Genomic DNA, 20,212 nt, shown 5'->3' with positions numbered 1-20,212 from the left:
TCCAAGCAGGTTAGAATGCAGGTTGCGGGTACGGGTTGGGTACGGGTTCCAAAAAATGGACCCATTCAGGACTCTAGGCTGTGTGTCCTGGTTGATAGAGAGAGAAGTGATCTCTGAACTGTGAATAACAAGGTGCTAACCATGTGGTGGTCCAGAGTCTGGGAGAGGCTCTTGGGTAGTCAGGAAGACTATAATCTGATGTGTGAGAGAGCTGCTGAATAAAAAGCTTTAAAACTCAAAAAACACACATATAATAAAAAATTAAAACCATTTGCAAATTTTCTCAAAAAATCACTCTCTACATTGTACTAAAAGTAATTTAAAGGAACAGCTCAGTATGAAAATAAAAACTGGGTAAATAGACAGGCTGTGCAAAATAAAAAATATTTCTCATAAAGTTAGTTAGCCAAAAATGTAATGTATAAAGGCTGGAGTGACTGGATGTGTAACATAATAGCCAGAACACTACTTCCTGCTTTTCAGCTCTCTAACTCTGAGTTAGTGCCCTCCATCAAGTGTCTAAATGGTTACTGCCTGGTAACCAATCAGTGGAAACCAAGAGAGCTGAAAAGCAGGAAGGAGTGTTCTGGTGATTATCTATTTACCTACTTTTTATTTTAATACTGAACAATTCCTTTAAGGGTATACAACCCCTTGAAGGGGAACATTTTTGGATAGAAACAACATAGCTGCCACATACCTTGTGGATATTGGAATAAACCTGATGGCAATGGTCATTCTGCTTTAGTTCCAAGTATATCCGACACGCCTAATAAGCATTTAGCAAGATCTAGAGACGTTACCCTAGAGCTCTACCAAAACCTCAGCAGCTGCAATGTGTTAATCAGTACAATGTGAACCTATTTGCAAAACACTTATCTCCAAAAACCAATCCAGAGCTTATATGAAAATCATATTTCAGCCGTAGTGGTGAAAGTGGAACTTCGTTTTAGTCGGTAACATATGGCAATCATATACTCACTCCCACAGAAGCTATTAATGATGAAATATCCAAAAGAACAACTGCTGTTTAAAGACTAAAGCTGAGAACTTCAGTCGTATTACTCAGGGTGCATCGCAGCTGCTATCTTTAATGCACTTTTCCAGAGATGCTTTTTATTTGGCATAAGAACAACTAAGGATAGCCAAGTGTATAACAACGAATTTCCCTTGGAGTACGAGACACATCTGACTACTTGAAGCTCCAAAATCTCAACAGGTCTGGCCTTAAACTAGGTATGCACCTAATCCATTATTTGGGATATTTGAATCCTTGGTGAAAGATTTGGCCGAATCAGGAAGGAAAAAGTGGAAAAAATTCTTCATTTGTGATGAAAAGTCACGTGATTTCCCTACCTGCCCTAATTTGCATATGCAAATTAGGATTCGGATGCGGTTCAGCCAGGCACAAGGATTTGACCAAATCCAAATCATGCTGAAAAAGGCCGAACCGAATCCTGGATTCGGTGCATCCCTACCCTAAACCAATGGGAGCCCAGAGCTTTGCTGTCATTATCTTTGGGTTATGGGTCAAAGAACCATGATGATTTGAATGTGACTTGTAGGCAGAGACGTAACTACAGAGAAAGCAGACGTTGTGGCTGCAGGGAGGCCCAGGGGGTATAGGGGCCCCATATTCATATATAATTTCAATAAATATTGGTAAAGCAGGTTAACCTCTGGGGGCCTGAAGAAGAATTGCTGTGAGGCCCCCCCAGTAACATCAATAATATCTGCTTGCAGTCATATTTCCTGTTGCATACAGCATACAACTAGCGATGGGGGCAAGCGATTCGCGAATTTTGCGGGAAATTGGCAAAATCGCTAGCCCCCATCACTAGTTGTAGTGAAATTTGCGAAACGACAAACAATGAAAAAATCCTGAAATTGGAAAGTTTATGAAAAAATAGTGAAATTCAGACATTTTCACAAAAATTGTGAAAATTGGCAATTTTCTCGAAAAAGTCATGAAATTCGGACAATTCCACAAAAAAATAGTGAAAATTTGACTTTTTCATGCAAAATCAGGAAAATTGGAAATTGATGAATTTTCGCCTGCAAATTTTCATGGGAGATTTGCAAATTCATTCGCCGGCAGAAAAACGTTGAAATTCGCCGCAAATTCTTGCCAGGCGTATTGATACGCCCATCACTAATGGAGGCAAAACTGCTGTGTTTCGCTTTGCCCCAATTATTTCGCAAATTTCTGGATAAATTCGCAAAACTGGTTTGCCGTGTGTTTGTCACACGCCATTTTTTTTGTTGCATGTCGTTTTTTTTTTGACATGCGCATCTTTTTATTTTGATGCCCGGCGAAACAAGTTGCGTTGGAAATTTTTGCCTTGTTTTTGCAAACAAATTCGCTTACGGTGAAGCTGCCAAATTTGCCGCAAATACAACAATGGTGACATTTTTCGCCCATCACTATATACAACACATACACATACTTTAGCTTCATACAATGGTGAAACCTTAGGATACTGTTAAAGGGGTTGTTCACTTTTCAATTAACTGTTAGTATGATGTAGAGAGGGATATTCTTAGACAATTTGCAATTGTTTTTCATTTGTTTTTATGTGTGCTTTTTGAGTTATTTAGCTTTTTATTCAGCAGCTCTCCAGTTTGCAATTTCAGCAGTCTGGTTGCTAGGGTCCAAATTCCCTTAGCAACCATGTATTTATTTGAATAAGAGATTGGAATATGAACAGGAGATGCCTGAATTGAAAGATGAGAAATATAAAGTTACAATAACAATATATTTGTAGCCTCACAGAGCATTTGTTTTGTAGATGGGGTCAGTGACCCCCCATTTGAAAGCTGGAAAGTATCAGAAGAAGAAGAAGGCAAATCATTGAAAAACTAATAACAAATAATAAATGAAGGCCAATTGAAAAGTTGCTTAGAATTATCCATTCCATACTTAAAGGTGAACCACATCCTTTAAGCAATGGTTCACGGCTGAGCAAGGTGCCTTTTGGAAGGAAGCTGGAGGAACTGGTGGGAGAGATGAGAGAAAGATAGAAAAGATAAGAGACGCTGGAATGAAAATGCTGATTTAGCTTCATTTCCTATTCAGTCTGAGCAGCATCACAGGATTGAACTCTTGGTTACCCTGCACCAGCTCCAATATTTATCAGCGTTTCTTTTACCCTTGCCAGTCAGACTGGGGGAAAACCATATTAATGGCGAGTTAAAAATAAATTAGTCTAATAAACTGGAAAGGAGAGAAGGAACACATAAGGTCACGTTATAAAGAAGATTTGTTCTCTTCATGTTATGCTAAACAGATTGAAATGGGATGGGGGAGTCTGGCAAGATTATGCAAAAAAGAATCATTTGATTTTAGAAGCTCTGTGGTGAAATATCCCAGGCTCTAATATCCCACTATCTCTCCCGTACAGCTGCCGAGTGACTCGAAAAGGATTATTCACATGGGCAGCGAACTAAAAACCAGAAGCATCAGCCAAGATTTGGAACGAGTCAATAAAAAACCGAAGGCTTTCCTCAAGGCAATGATTATAAGAGTACAATATAGTGAATAAAGTACCCCCCTCTTGTAAAATATAAGGATATTATAAGTTACTGAGGAGTTTCATGACCATATAAAAATGCAAGGCTGAAGGCCGAGTGTTTTTACACAGATCATGGAACTCCGAGGTAACTTCTAATATCCTCATATTTTGCAACAGGGGGTACTTTATTTATTATAATACACAAGTTTCAGCGAGTCATGTGACAGAAATGACATCAGAACTCACCGTTAGTGACGGGCAAATTCCCTGAATGTCTCCTACAGCAAATCTTTCATATATAATGAGAAAATACTGGAAAAAATAATGGGGCCCTCTACACATTTTGAACCTCTAAGGGGCCTGGACCAAAACTCAATTCTTCAGAATATTCTGTCTCCTGTTTTGGTCTTCAGACTTCTCAATGTCATATTAATGCTTCTTGTGATTGCGTTCATACTCATAATAAACATGACATTGAAAAGCCTGAAGACCTAAAAAAATACAGAGCATTGTGAAGAAACACTGTGTATACCTAGAAGCTATTGGATGTCATGTTTAGCTAAGAATGAGTGCAATGAGCAGACAAATTGGCAGATAATTGGCATATTTCCCAGTAGTCCAACCAACCTACACAGCACTCCCCGACATCTTAGAAGAATGTAAAAACTTTTATTATTACATATCGGCACAGACCAAGACCAAAAGGTCCCAATTTAGGTGGGAGAGTCCTGAGTTTTGGACTCCAAAACATAGGCAGGGACACTTTAGGGGGTTATTTACGAAACTTCGAATGCAAAAATCACGAAAAATTTGTGTAATTTTTTTTATAAAATCGGACTTTTAGAAAATCACAAATTTTTCATAATTTATTAAACCCCGAGGATGGAAAAGTCAGAATCAGAAAATACGGCATCTCAGACCTGTCGAGGTTGTATATTAGTCAATGGGAGAAGTCCCAATGATTTTTTGATGTGCGCTGGATTTCATGCAATACCCCGAAGTTTTTGGAGTTTTCAGGCAAAAGTCGGAGTTTTCGGGTGAAAATTCCAAAAACATCGTGAAAATTGGATGAAAAGTCCAAAAAAATCATGAAAATCGGATGAAAAATCAAAAAAAATAGTGAAAATTGGATGAAAAATCAAAAAAAAAATCGTGAACATCTGATATTTTTCCCGCAAAGCAAATTTTCGGGAAAATGTAATAATAAATAAGCGCAAAAAACCCAAGCGAATTTGATCGGAGTAGCAGAAAATATTGAGATAAATTTGAACTTTGATAAATAACCCCCTTAGAGACCTATTTATCAACAGTCTCATTTTAGCCGTTTTAGAGGTATTTGAAACTTTCGGCTAAAGTCCCTTTCTCCAAAACCACGAATGTCATGAAATTTATTAAAAGATCTGAACTGAAAAAAGCACGAACGGGAAAAGTCACACAATAACTACGGCTTTTTCATATTGTCGCACAAAAGCCAGCGTCAAAAACACCCAAAAACCTCTAAAACCACGAATGAAAGAGACATCTTCCAGTTGTAAGAGGGACATCTGCCATTGACTTCTACATGATTTTGGCAGGTTTTAACCGGAGTATTTTCAGATTCTGAATTGTCGCAGTATTGTCGCTATTTTGTCACGTAAGAAATCTGGGAAAAGTTGCTCTTTCTTTTCTGCGACTTTTTCGAATTTTTGGCATTGAAAAGCCCTACCCGAAAAAGGGTTATACATTGGGCCTTTGATGTAGGCTGAGTTTTTGAGGGGAATGATGGTAATATTGAGTTTTAACTGTGTGTGACCAGTTACATCAGAGTTGCAGCTGAAATTATTCTCCTTTTTAAATGTTTACAATGTTTTTAAATGTTGGGAGTTAAGTGTTAGCCAGTAATATGTATGCTGGCATAGTTTTATGGTATGTCTCTGTACTGACTACACCCCAAAACACCATACTTCACCAAATGGACCACTGCACAATGGGGACTTCTTTTAACTGTACAATAAGAGACAGATTTATCAAAGGTCGAAGTGAAAATTCGAATTAAAAAATTTTGAATTTTGTGTACTTCGACTAGGGAATCATCCAAATTAGTTTCGAATTTGAAAAAAATTTGAAAATTAGAAATTTGTCATGTACTGTCTCTTTAAAAATCCGACTTCGACCAATCGCCATCTAAAACCTGCAGAATTGCTGTTTTAGCCTATGGGGTACCTCCATTTGGAGTCAATTGGTGGACTTTGAAAAATCTAATTTTTTTGGGAAAAATTCTGATTCGAATTTGATCGATTGCGCTAATACTTCCATTCACACTATTCAAATAAGATCAAAAACAGACCTATTCAGCCAAAAAAAAACCCTTCAATTTAATTTCGGTTGGTCTTTTAAATTCGAATTTCGAAGTTTTTCAAGCTTGAAATTCGACCCTTAATTTTCAATTCGACCCTAAGGGTCGAATTGAAAATTTATTTGAATTAAAAAAATTTTTATGGTCAAAACACTGAAATTTGAATTGTGAACTCGACTTGAATTTTAATTCAAATTTCGAGATTCATCAAACTTTGCTCCTTCAAAAATTCGAATTTGACTATTCGCCACCTAAAACCTGCCGAGTTCATGTATAAGTCAATGGCAGAGGTCCAATGATCAATTTGAAGATGTTACTAGCCTTCCTTACATTAGAGTTGTTTTTGGAGAAAAAACTTGATTCGAGTTTAGTTGAATTTGATTCGAGTTTTTGGGTCAGTAATATTCATTCGATAGATATTCAATTTTTTTAATAAATAACCCCCCCAATTGAATTTAGAGTATATTCATATTTATTAGAGTTAAAAAGTTTTTACATGAATTCGAAATTTGACCTTTGATAAATGTGCCTCTCACAGTTAACCTCAGTTGCACCCATGGGGGCACATTTACCTAGGGTCGAATATCGAGGGTTAATTAACCCTCGATATTCGACCGTCGAAGTTAAATCCTTCAACTTCGAATATCGAAGTCGAAGGATTTAGTGCTATTCCTATGATCGAACGATTCGAAGGATTTTAATCCATCGATCGAAGGATTTTCCTTCGATCAGAAAATTGTTAGGAAGCCTATGAGGACCTTCCCCATAGGCTAACATTGGCCTCGGTAGGTTTTAGGTGGCGAACTAGGGGGTCGAATAATTTTTTAAAGAGACAGTACTTCGACTATCGAATGGTTGAATGAATTTTAGTTTGAATCGTTCGATTCAAAGTCAAAGGTCGAAGGTCGAAGTAGCCCATTCAATGGTTGAAGTAGCCATATTCGACCATTCGAAATTCAAACTATTTTTCCTCTTTTCCTTCACTCGAGCTAAGTGAATGGGCCCCATGGTCTGTCCAAAAGTTGGCCGGCTATAAAGAGCTTGCAGTAGCCCCAGAGACCATAGGCGCTTAGGCATGGCTAACCCTGCAAGCTAAGCCAGTAACATTTTCATGAAGTTTGGAGAAGAATAAAACAAAAAGAAAACAAATAATCATCTCCGAATATTTTCATTAAATAAATTCACGGGGGGAGAATGAAACAGTGGCAACGTTTACATTTTAATAATATACAGAATTTATAGTAACTTGCTAATGAATGCAAAATGCAGGTTAAAAGAAAACAATATAATAAAACATTGATTTTAATTACAAACCTTGGGCAGAATCCATGACAGTGCTTGCCAAACACAACACAACGTGCTGCTTGCAATCGACTGAGCCAGTGCCTAATACTGTATGACAGTTGCTGTTACTGCAAATCTACTTTATATATTATCATTTCATTGTGGTTTTTTATGGCACTTTTTAGACTAGCTGCCTGGTACAGCATTCATTTTCTATTTAATTGGCTTCATTTCGGGTGCCGTGTGAAAAATAAAACATTATACAGAGACACTGATGCTTTTTGTTTTTATTAAAAATGAGTGTACACAAGCATAGCTATCTCTGACACATTTGGGGCATTTCTGGATTAGTTCAGAGTAATACCCTGCGGGGGGATTTTACACAACACAAGTCCTAGAAGCAGAGATTCATCTTATTACAGGAGGGGCTTATTTATAAGGGGAAATAAAAAAAAAGAAAAAGCTCTGGAATCGGGATGGCATGCCTTGTAAAATCATACGAATTTATAAAGCCATCGATTGATTTTTTTTTTGTGGATGTGCAGCCGACTGGAAATTTGTCAAAAAAGGTGTTAGCTTGATAAAAGCCACATAAACACCAGCCCCACTTTTTTTTTATCACTTTTATGGCTTTTTTTAAATGGCTTTTTACCTAAATTTGTGCCAGGTCTGGGGTAGTATAAAATAATGGCATGGTTTGTATGTATTTTTATATATATATATATATATATATATATATATATATATATATATATATATATATATATATATATATATATATACGACTGACATAAATATATATATATATATAAACATACACATAAACACCAGCCCCACTTTTTTTTATCACTTTTATGGCTTTTTTTAAATGGCTTTTTACCTAAATTTGTGCCAGGTCTGGGGTAGTATAAAATAATGGCATGGTTTGTATGTATTTATATATATATATATATATATATATATATATATATATATATATATATATATATATATATATACGACTGACATAAATATATATATATATATATATATATATAAATATATATATATATATGTGTATATATATATATATATATATATATATATATATATATATATATATATATATATATATATATATATATATATATATATATATATATATACCATACAGAAAATCAAGCATTTACAGGATTTGTGAAAAAGCCAAAGACTTTTTGTGTTTTTTAAAGTAATTAACATTTGGGGGCAGATTTATCAAAGGTCGAAGTGAAAACTCTTATTAAAAAAATTCGAATTTCAAGCTAATTTTTGTGTACTTCGACTAGGGAATAGTGGAAATTCGATTTCAATTTGAAAAGGATTCGTAAATTCGAATTTCGAAATTCATCATGTACTGTCTCTTTAAAAATTCAACTTCGACCATTCGCCATCTAAAAGCCTGCCGAATTGCTGTTTTAGATCGATTGCACGGTTACTTCAGTTCAGTTAATAAATTTCGGTTGGTCTTTTATCATTCGAATTTCGAAGTTTTTTTCATTCCAAATTCGACCCTTGATAAATCTGCCCCTATATGTTAATTTCATGGATACATTTTCAGTTGTTGGTGTTTCTGTTCCTTTAATTTATTAAGAAGATCAACGTTTCGGTCTACATCATAGACCATTATCGAGATGTAGGCAGAAATGTTGATCTTAATATATCAAATAAATTAATTATTTGGCTATTCCACAAATTCTGTGAGTGCTGTATTTTCTGTATGGTATTATTACTTGTTGGTTTGGAGAATGGTCGGGACCTGGGGTTTTTCGGATAACGGTTCTTTCTGTAATTTGGATCTTCATACCTTAAGTCTACTAGAAAATAGTGATGGGTAAATAAATTAGTCATTCGTGAAATTGTGGCAAACTTCCACGTTTCGTCGCTGGCAAATAAATTCTAAAATTTGCCAGCATCAAAAGATTTTGGATGCGCGTCGGAAAAGTCGCTTGCGTCAAAACCATCACGTGTCAACATTATTCAGACACCCTTTGACTTTAATGCCAGCGTCCAGATTGACCCAAGCGTCAGAATTGACACGGGCGTCAAAATTCGTGTTTTGCAAATTTTTCACCATTTCGCAAATTTCACAGGAAATTCACTAATTTTTCAGCGAAGTGGAACGGGACACATTCATCCATATTTAAACATTAAATAAACCCAATAGGCTGCCACCCCTTCCTATTTTTATACACCTCTTTGCCAAGCGCCTTGTTTGAATAACAGCATTCAAAATATTTATAAAGCAAGCTTGACAGCTTATTACAGTGATTAGGGATGGGCAAATTTTTTCACTTTGTTTCGTCACAAAAATGACGCCCATAGACTTGTATGGCATCAAAATAATTTCAAAATTCAAAAACAAATTTTTTTTGATGCCAATAGACTTTAATGGGCGTTGGCGACATTTCGCCGGCGGCGAATTTTTGGTGAAACTAAATGGGTCAAATTCGCCCATCCCTACTGTGATCCCCATTCCCAATTTATTAAGCAACAAACCCCATTTTAACATATTACGTATTGAGACGCCACGGCCAGAGACAGGCAGTACAGCCATGTTATTGCAACATTAATTCAGAGGAGAAATAAAACCCAATAACAAATATGTTTAGAAATATCATATGTTAGATACTGAACTTACTGCACCAACCTAAAGGTTCTGCAGTTCTTTATCCAGGCCTTCAAAACTGTCACAGTAGCTCTCCATCTTGTTAGTCCATCTTTTGTGTGTCAGTGGCACTGCACATGCTCAGTGTGCTCTGGGCTGAGAAGCTCAAATCATCAAGCAGAAAATGAAGTCTGACTGCCATATAAACTGAAGCAGTGGCCCAGAGCATGAGCAGAAAAGGGGACGGAGAGCTACTAGGGCCATTTTCAACAGTACAATCTTCAATGTTAAAGGGCTGTGGTGGCCTTTGGGCTGGTATAGGACCCCAAAACATATTATGCAGCATTTCTAGTTACTTCATTCTTAAGCCTTAATTCTTCTTTAAATATCACTGTGCAGAGATGCCAATACCAGTTGTATTATATACTGGGTGTGTCAGTGGAGTAACTAGATATTAATGGGGCCCCACAGCAAATTAATTTTTAGGCCTCCAAAATGTCTACAGGTTGACCTATTTTACCAATGTTTATTTAACTTCTATCGCCTGGGCAGCTGCAGGGTCTGCTTCCTCTGTAGTTATATCCCTGTGGTGTGTTTTAGTCACTTCCATGTTCTGCCCAAGACATGTTTCTTCCACACGGCCACCAGTCTAGCTGGCAAAACACCTGCCAGGGCCAATACTTCAAACTTTTAAAGTAAAACTAAACCCTGAAAATTAATGTGGCTAAAAATGAATCCTGCTGAAAAAGGCCGAATCCTGGCCAAATCCCGAACCGAATCCTGGATTCGGTGCATCACTAGTTTCAATATGTTTCAATAGAAAAGGGTAAGTTAAATTAGGTTGACAATCCAGACCAAGTGACCAGCTGCAGTTATGCAGTTCCCTTGCTTTACAGCCATTTACATAGTGTCAGGGATAGAGCATTCCCCTCTGTAGCTGCTTCTCTGATAACAGCATTATAAAAATAAACATAGTACAGAACAGAGCTGTAGTATAGTTATTTAACACTTTCCCTTTAAGGGCAGAGACACACGCTGCTGTTTCCGAAGTCGCCCGAAGTTTCCTTGTGAGGCAACTTCGGGTCACTTTGGAAAAACGAAGCATTCCGAGTGCAATTCCACCGGTGATTTACATTCTACCCGGCGGGAAGGCAGTTCAGGGAGATTAGTCGCCCGAAATAGCAGCGTGTATCTCTGCCCTAAAGGCATGAGGCAGTTTATATAGCAGTTCTTTGACTAAATGAATTAGCTCACTAATTAAGCAACATTTAGATACTGCTGTACATTCAGTATTTGCCACTTGTTTACTTGCCCTGGTGTTAAGTATTTAAGGCAAAGTCGAGGATTATGACACAGCCAGGTCATTTACCGTTTAAAGCTGATTATATGAAAGTGTTTAGTGAGCGATTAAACAAAAACTGGTGGGGAAAAAAACACAGAAAGTGTTAGGTTTCTTCTTTGCTATCCAATAATACAAATTGCAATTTAATTAGAATCTGCCAGCATATGAGTGTGTTTCTGCGAATGTGAGATATTGAGCTGCTACTAAACATTAGTTTAATCCAGATATATCAGACTATCACTTCCAACCTCCTTCACACTTACTGGCTATAGACATTGCAGCTCACACCTCATTACTGAAGCAGATTTATATTAATTGCAGAAAATATTAAAGGGATTCTGTCATGATTTTATGGTGTAGTTTTTATTCCTAAATGACACCGTTTACACTGCAAATAATTCACTCTACAATATAAAATTTCATTCCTGAACCAGCAAGTGTATTTTTTAGTTGTAATATTGGTGTGTAGGTGCATCTCAGGTCATTTTGCCTGGTCATGTGATTTCAGAAAGAGCCAGCACTTTAGGATGGAACTGCTTTCTGGCAGGCTGTTGTTTCTCCTACTCAATGTAACTGAATGTGTCTCAGTGGGACCTGGATTTTACTATTGAGTGTTGTTCTTAGATCTACCAGGCAGCTGTTATCTTGTGTTAGGGAGCTGCTATCTGATTACCTTCCCATTGTTCTGTTGTTAGGCTGCTGGGGGAGGGGGTTGGGAAAGGGAGGGGTGATATCACTCCAACTTGCAGTACAGCAGTAAAGAGTGACTGAAGTTTATCAGAACACAAGTCACATGACTGGGGACACCTGGGAAACGGACAATATGTCTAGTCAGATTTCAAAATTGAATATAAAAAAATCTGTTTGCTCTTTTGAAAAATGGTTTTCAGTGCAGAATTCTGCTGGAGTAGCACTATTAACTGATGTGTTTTTTTGTTTTTTTTAAAAAATATGTAAATAAAATCTTGATAATCTAACTCTGCTCTGTTTGGAGAAATGAGGGCTCATGCTCAACTGGGAAGGCAACGTGCAATGTGCAACGTGCTGTATTGGTGAGGGGTGGGAGGGGGGTGGCATGTAGGCACATAGAGGGTTATTTATCGAAGGTTGAGTGTTTTTTTTTTTTACCTCGAATAAACTCAAACACACTCGAAACTCAAATGGTTTTTTTATTTAAGAAAAAACTTGAATAGCAAAAACCAGAATCTGCGAGTTTGAGTCCAGCAACCCAAAAACTCAAATTAAGTCAGATTGAGTTGTTGGTGAAAATAAACTTGAATCGCCCGAATCATTCGAGTTTTTGGGCAAAACTCTCAGAAAAAAACTCGAACTTCAAACAGACTATTAACATCTTCAAATAGTTCAAGGGACCTCTGCCATTGACTCGTACATGACCTCGACAGGTTTTACTGTAGATGGTGTATTTTTGGATTCAAGCTTTTTCCAGGGTCGGGGCATAATAAATCTGGAACATTTCTTGTTTTTACCCAAAAATGTAAGTTTTGACCAAAAAATACAATTCAAAAGCTCGAATTTTCATGGGTGCCTTTCCCATTGACTTATACGGGACCTTGACAGGTCTGAGATGGCGGATTTTTTCAGATCCTTGGCTTTTTGCAGCATTGGGGTATAATAAATCTATAAAAATTCATGTTTGTTGTTTGCCACCCAAAACAAGAGTTTTTGCCCCAAAAAGCCCGACTAGATAAATTCAAGGTTTAGTAAATAACTCCCTTAACGTGTAGCCTTACAGAACTTTTTTTTTTTTTTAGATGGGGTCAGTGACCCCCATTTGAAAACTGGAAGGAGTCAGAAGAAGAAGGCAAACAATTAAACAAAACTGTAAAAATTAAATAACAAAGACCAACTGAAAAGTTGCTTAGAATTGATCAATCTATAGTAGACTAAAAGTTAACTTAATGGTGACCCGCCCTTTCTAAACCCCAGCCGCATTAATAACGGAGACGAATCTCACCAGCAATGGAGCAATTCATTTAGAAACAATAAAAATCTATCGGCAGACAGTAAAAGTCGCCATGGTTTGCTGACCAGGCTTAACTAAAGAGGAAAAGGCTACAACTCAAGCCCGTCTATACTCACAACGAGAGACCACAAAATGGCTACTGTGGACTCATAACAACCGTTTCATTTCAAGCACCCATAATTCTCCTTGACAGCGCCATGATTAATTCAAAGATTTATTGATTTCGTTTTTTTTCTTTGCTCCTCGCTCAATGAGGGGCTCAGTGGTGCAGTGTTTAAGCAGCAGCAATCACACTCATTAGCAAATATGCTTTACTGCACTGCCGAGCGATACATAATGAATGGCTTATGCATATGTACAGCGCAAAGTGCTCATTGGGGGATTGGGTTTTCTTCCAGCTTATGAATACAGTCCATCAAAGACAGGGCATTCCAGCATTGTGCAGCAATAACTGCGGGTGTAAATGCAGAATATAATGCCTTTCCCTGGGGTACACAATCATGGACACTCCTCTCCCTCCCGCAGTGACAGTCAGACAACTGTCAATTCTGTTTCATTTTAATAGAGACTTACAGCGAGGCACTTTCTTTTATTATATAGAAATATTCACCGATATATTATAAGGCAGTTGAACTTATAAATATAGGGGATGAAAATTAGATTTTGCCCAATAAAAGATATGTTATTAATAAATAAAAGAAATTGTCCAATCTACATTAAAGGAGAAATAACTCCCCCAATAAGAAAAGCCCCTACCTACTACCCTAGATAGAGGCAGGTTTGCGACTGGAGAGGGGGAGTTCACGATTGGGTAGGGGGGTTTGTCACTGGGAGGGGGCCCTGTGGAGGGTGTGGGGTCCCTTTTTGGGGGTGCGGGGGCCCTGATGTGACAGCCCTGATGGGCCCTGACCCCCAGTCTGTGAGCTCATGAGCTCTGCTGCGCTTACTCTGCACTGATACTTGAGTACTGTTAGCAGCCATTCAAGCACAGGATACACAGTAGATAACAGATAAGTACTACTATAGTTTATATAAACAAGCTGCTGTGTAGCCATGGGGGCAGCCATTCAAGCACAGGATACACAGTAGATAACAGATAAGTACTACTATAGTTTATATAAACAAGCTGCTGTGTAGCCATGGGGGCAGCCATTCAAGCACAGGATACACAGTAGATAACAGATAAGTACTACTATAGTTTATATAAACAAGCTGCTGTTAAGCAGCTTAGCCATGGGGGCAGCCATTCAAGCTAGACAAAAGACACAGCTTACATTGCATATAACAGATAAGCCTTGTCCAATACAATGGTGATATATATGTTATCTGCTATGTACCTGTGCCTTTTCTCCTTTTTTCAGCTGCCCCCATGGCTACACAGCAGCTTGTTTATATAAACTATAGTAGTACTTATCTGTTATCCACTGTGTATCCTGTGCTTGAATGGCTGCCCCCATGGCTACACAGCAGCTTGTTTATATAAACTATAGTAGTACTTATCTGTTATCTACTGTGTATCCTGTGCTTGAATGGCTGCCCCATGGCTACACAGCAGCTTGTTTATATAAACTATAGTAGTACTTATCTGTTATCTACTGTGTATCCTGTGCTTGAATGGCTGTCCCATGGCTACACAGCAGCTTGTTTATATAAACTATAGTAGTACTTATCTGTTATCTACTGTGTATCCTGTGCTTGAATGGCTGCCCCCATGGCTACACAGCAGCTTGTTTATGTAAACTATACTAGTGTTTCTGAAGGAAACAGACCAGTTTTACCAGTGCAGAGCAATAGTACATTATATTTTAATTACTTTGATATACTTTCAGTTTTTGGTGTCACTGTTTCTTTTAAAAAACTGAGAAGTCAAAGGATTTATGTACCTATTCCACAGCACTACTCCTTTTGGTGGTGAAACCACTGTAGGTGGATGTTGTGCAACCTTGGTCACCCCAACTATAAGATTCCTGGGAAATATTGTTCAAAAACACCTAGAAGGCTACACATTTGCCATCTGAGCTTCCCTCCTCCAGCAGTTACACAGCTGACCACTTCATTCCGGGAGCCAAATTAATGACTTTCATTCTGTTTCCATTGTGACTTACAATAGCTGAGACCTTGTTCCTAAGCAATAGGGATGTCGCGGACTGTTCGCCTGCGAACTAATTCGCGCGAACATCGACTGTTCGCGTCCGCCGAATGTTCGCGAACGTCGCGCGACGTTCGCCAATTTGGGTTCGCCTTAGCTGGCGCTTATTTTTGACCTCTCACCCCAGACCAGCAGATACATGGCAGCCAATCAGGAAGCTCTCCCTCCTGGACCACCCCTACACCCCCTGGACCACTCTCCTTCCTGCAGCGTTTTTTCATTCTGCCTGTGTGTGCTTGGAAGAGCTAGTGTAGGGAGAGAGCTGGTTAGTGATTTGAGGAACAGTTGATAGTAACTTTGCTGGCTAGTAATCTGCTTGATACTGCTCTGTATTGTAGGGACAGAACTCTGCAGGGATTTGAGGGACATTTTAGGTTAGGTAGCTTTGCTGGCTAGTAATCTACCTTCTACTGCAGTGCTCTGTATGTAGCTGCTGTGGGCAGCTGTCCTGCTGCTGATCTCTCATCTGCTGACTGCTGCCTGTAACCCAATAGTCCTTGTAAGGACTGCTTTTATTTTCTTTTTTGTTTTTTTACTTTGCTACTATAAGAGCCCAGTGCTATTAGTCTAGCTGTGTTGGGGAGTGGGACTGGTGTGCTGCTCCTCCTAGTAGTTCATCACTACCAGCACCAACCAGAGTCAAAATTGTTACAAAGTATCTTATTTGCACCTGTTAGCTGTTCTGAGCTCTTTGCCAAAAGCTAATTAAGTTAGCTGTTCAGTTCAGAGAAAAGAGGGACTTTCCAGTACAAAAGAGGGACAGGGGGTTGAGTGGTCAAAAGAGGGACAGTTGGGAGGTATGCAAGTGCCACCTAGCTGTGTGAGCTTTTTCACATTCTGTCTAAATAACAATAATAATTCTGTGTCCGTAAACATCACCTGAGTGATACAGCAGCAATAATATATTGTAATATATAATATCCGTATCCACTACTGTATACGTTGCCCTTGCAGGCATTGTTTGCCCAGTCTTTAACCAAGTGCCACCTCGCTGTGTGAGCTTTTTCACATTCCGTGTCCAGAAACATCACCTGAGTGACGTAGTGTGATTTCTGCCCTTTACAGCACAAAACGCAGCGCTGTGTCAACAATGTATTTTTCAGATACATTTTTGCCCTTGATCCCCCTCTGGCATGCCACTGTCCAGGTCGTTGCACCCTTTAAACAACTTTAAAATCATTTTTCTGGCCAGAAATGTCTTTTCTAGCTTTTAAAATTCGCCTTCCAATTGAAGTCTATGGGGTTCGCGACGTTCGCGAACCGTTCGCATTTTTGACGCAAGTTCGCGAATATGTTCGCGAATATTTTTTCCGCCGTTCGCTACATCCCTACTAAGCAACTCATTCATAAAAGCTTTTAACAGAGCATGGTAATTCACCCATCATACTTAGAGCCACAATAATACAATAACATGCAATTTTCATTTCAGATTTTCCATAATACAGTCAAATTATGATGTTATAAAAAAAAATCAGCAATAAGAAAATTCCATTCAGCAGAGAACATGAACTGAATATCTGAATTCTTGCTTTAGAGGAAAACTTAACAGGAAAATGACTCTTTTGGGAAATCTGTTTTAGTCTACTAGTAATATTCACCAGCAGTTAATATTCTTTATGCTCACTAAAGCTTAGTTTTTTTATTCATATTTCCAAGTGATTTTATTTTATTGATATAAACCAATGCAAATCTGTATTCGTATGAACTGGCAAACAAGTACACTCAGGGGCAGATTTATCAAGGGTCAAATTTCGAATTTGAAGAACTTCGAAATTTGAATTCAAAAAGACCGACCGAAATCAAGTCGAAGTTTTTTGTGGGCGGATAGGTCCATTTTCGATCGAACAGGTCCATATTTGGCGAAATTCGAATAATACAAATCGAAGGAATAGCGCATACGATCGAATTCGAATCTCAGTTTTTCCCCATAAAAACTTAGATTTTTCAAAGTCCACCAATTGACTCCAAATAGGTTTTATAGGCTAAAAACAGCAATTCAGCAGGTTTTTGGACTATTCCCTAGTCGAAGTACACAAAAAAATAGCTTGAAATTCAAATTTTTTGAATTTGAAAAATTCACCTCGATCTCTGATAAATCTGCCCCATAGTGTAGGACTGGGCCACTGGGATACCGGGAAAAAACCCGGTGGGCCCCCGCCGGCCCAGACCCTAAGCTGCTGAGCCCCAAAATAAAAATGTCCAGCGAGGCGTGTATGCTCGATGCCTACTGGCGTTCGCCCACCGTGCTCCAGTCCGACCTTGAGTACACTGGCTAGTAAAACCATTGTTTTCATGCCAACTACTGTACATGGACAACCTTTGTGCCATTGCCAAACTGCCAGTTCAGTTGGGAAAGGAGGTTATTTTCTAAACCCGTCAATTAATCTCACGTTTTTATGAAAACAAAGTCGACCAAACAGCCTTCCACTAATTGAACTCGTATCAATAATTTTTCTCGAAAAAGTCAGAGCGAAAAAACGACGCAACAAAATAGTGTCGTACCATTAATGCTCCAAAAACTTGACTTGTCGATTTGTCGCTGCGAAAACTCGACTTGGACAAAAAACCCAGACTCACGAGGAAAACAGCTTCAAGAAACAACTTCAGGGATATCTGAAATTGCCTTCTACATGATCTCGAGATGGAGTATATTCGGATTTTTAGCAACTTTGGGGATAGAATAAATCTCTAACAATTCGAGTTTTCCCCTTTAAAACCTCGGCCAGAAAAATTTGAGGTTTAATAAATAGGCCCTTTATCTGAAGCAGATATCACCTATTAACAGGCACACAGAAGCAAAACGACAAAATAAAAATTGATACCATAGTCGTTATTTAGTATCAGAAAGTCTTGGTTATATTTATGCAGAAATGAAAAGCAGATCAGTCCTACCTGAGACAAGTGAGACTGTGTCTTTCTCCCATGAGACAACAGTGACGTACGTCTCCACGGAGGAGGGGATAATGCACTTAAACACTACTGCATTGCCTCTCATGGCTTTCTGATCATCCACACGAACCGTGTAGGGTTCCCGTAAAACTAAAAAGGAAGGAAACAGAATCATGACCCAAGAAATACAGCAGAATGAGATATTAACACTTCTAAAAAAAAAAAAAATAAGCAACCAAATCTTTCCCCCGGGCAACAGTAGATGATCCAAGAGTGTGTGTCTGGCAGCAGACTTCAACCAATGAACCCAGTCTTCAAGGTTGCGTGCCGTTTATACAGGTGTGGGATCCGTTATCTGGAAACCCCGTATCCAGAAAGCTCCGAATTATGGAAAGGCCGTCTCCCATAGACTCCATTTTTATCCAAACAATCCAAATTTTAAAAATGATTTCCTTTTTCTGTGTAATAATTAAACAGTAGCTTGTACTTGATCCCAACTAAGATATAATTAATCCTTATTGGAGGCAAAACCAGCCTATTGGGATTATTTAATGTTTACACGATATTCTAGTAGACTTAAGGTATGGAAATCCAAATTACAGAAAGAACCGTTATTTGGAAAACCCCAGGTCCCAAAAATTCTGGATAACAGGTCACATATCAGTAGTTTTCCCATGATTGCCCCAGTTTGTATCATCATGTTAAAGGAACAGCAACATCAAAAATGAAATTATTTCAAAGTAATAAAAATATAATGCAGTGTTGTCCTGCACTGGTGTGTTCGCTTTAGAAAGACTACTATAGTTTATATAAACAAGCTGCTGTGTAGCCATGGGGGCAGCCACTCAAGCACAGGATACACAGTAGATAACAGATAAGTACTACTATAGTTTATATAAACAAGCTGCTGTGTAGCCATGGGGGCAGCCATTCAAGCACAGGATACACAGTAGATAACAGATAAGTACTACTATAGTTTATATAAACAAGCTGCTGTGTGCGGGCATCAAAACTTGAGTATCTCAAATTTTTCGCCATTTCGAATTTTTCAGCAAAGCAAAACTGGCCCATCCCTAGTTGTTACGTATATACTGAAAAAATAAAAGTGCTGCCAGTAATCTCAGGCAAAAGTGTTCACAGTACAGTAGAAAATAGACGGGGGAGAAGCAGGCCCGGATTTGTGGAATGGCCACCAAGGCCTAGGACGGCAGGAATTGAGGGGGGCGGCATGCTGCCCAACCAGACCCACATTGGTTCAAATACACAGGGAATAGAGATACAATCATTTTTTAAATTTCCCATACGACAATCCCCATTGCTCTAGTCCAGATGATGAAAATTTGCACGAATAAAGGGGAGGGGACGGGGGAACGGGGGGACGGGGCGACGAACGGCAGTGGGCCTAGGGGAACCCACTATGTAAATCTGGCCCTGGGGAGAAGAATTGGACTTAATTATCCCACTAGCCTCCTACATCTATGAGAAAGAGGAAAACAGAGTAAAATAAAGCATTCTTAGTGCACATGGTTGAATACAAGAAATAATAACCAAAGACTTGGTATGGATTTTTGTATATAGTATATTGACTTCATGGCAAATTTTAAAACGTGTCTCATCCAACATTATTATCATATCATATATATATATATATATATATATATATATATATATATATATATATATATATATATATATATATATATATATATATATATATATATATATAGCATGTATACGTTACATACAGTTACCTACCGGCCTTAATGTGGACATCCTGACTCCTGATTTTCCCTGAAGGATTTTCAGCTGTGCAATAGTAAGTATTATCATGAATTAAGTTATTAAAGCTTGAAGGAGGGAAGGGGAAAATTTGGAGAGTGCCGTTGTGGTGGACGTGGCGGATCCCAGGGACATCGTAGATCTCCTCGCCCGTTGCTAGGTACCATCTGAGTGTCACAGGAGGGATCCCTCCCGCAGGACAGGGCACCAGAGTCCCCGTGGTACTTGCAAACACTACCTCTTGCACAGATGCATTGACAAAGTATAGGCTGGCATGTAGATCTTCACTGGACACTGAAAGAGAAGAAAAAA

General features: G+C 38.4%; 1 protein-coding gene across 2 annotated transcripts in view; it reads right to left on the bottom strand.

Annotated features, from left to right (window-relative positions):
* dscam.L (Down syndrome cell adhesion molecule L homeolog) overlaps positions 1-20,212 on the bottom strand; it is a 325,765-nt gene that overhangs the window by 226,665 nt on the left and 78,888 nt on the right. For both annotated transcript variants that reach the window (XM_041581120.1, XM_041581121.1), the window contains exons 2-3: positions 19,877-20,194; positions 18,125-18,271 (exon numbers count right to left, since the gene is read on the bottom strand). In XM_041581120.1, the coding sequence (XP_041437054.1) occupies positions 18,125-18,271; positions 19,877-20,194 (465 nt within the window). The remainder of the gene's footprint in view (positions 1-18,124; positions 18,272-19,876; positions 20,195-20,212) is intronic.

This window comes from Xenopus laevis, chromosome 2L, assembly GCF_017654675.1.
Source record: "Xenopus laevis strain J_2021 chromosome 2L, Xenopus_laevis_v10.1, whole genome shotgun sequence".
NCBI lineage: Eukaryota > Metazoa > Chordata > Amphibia > Anura > Pipidae > Xenopus > Xenopus laevis.
This window is presented reverse-complemented; position numbering and strand designations above follow the sequence as displayed.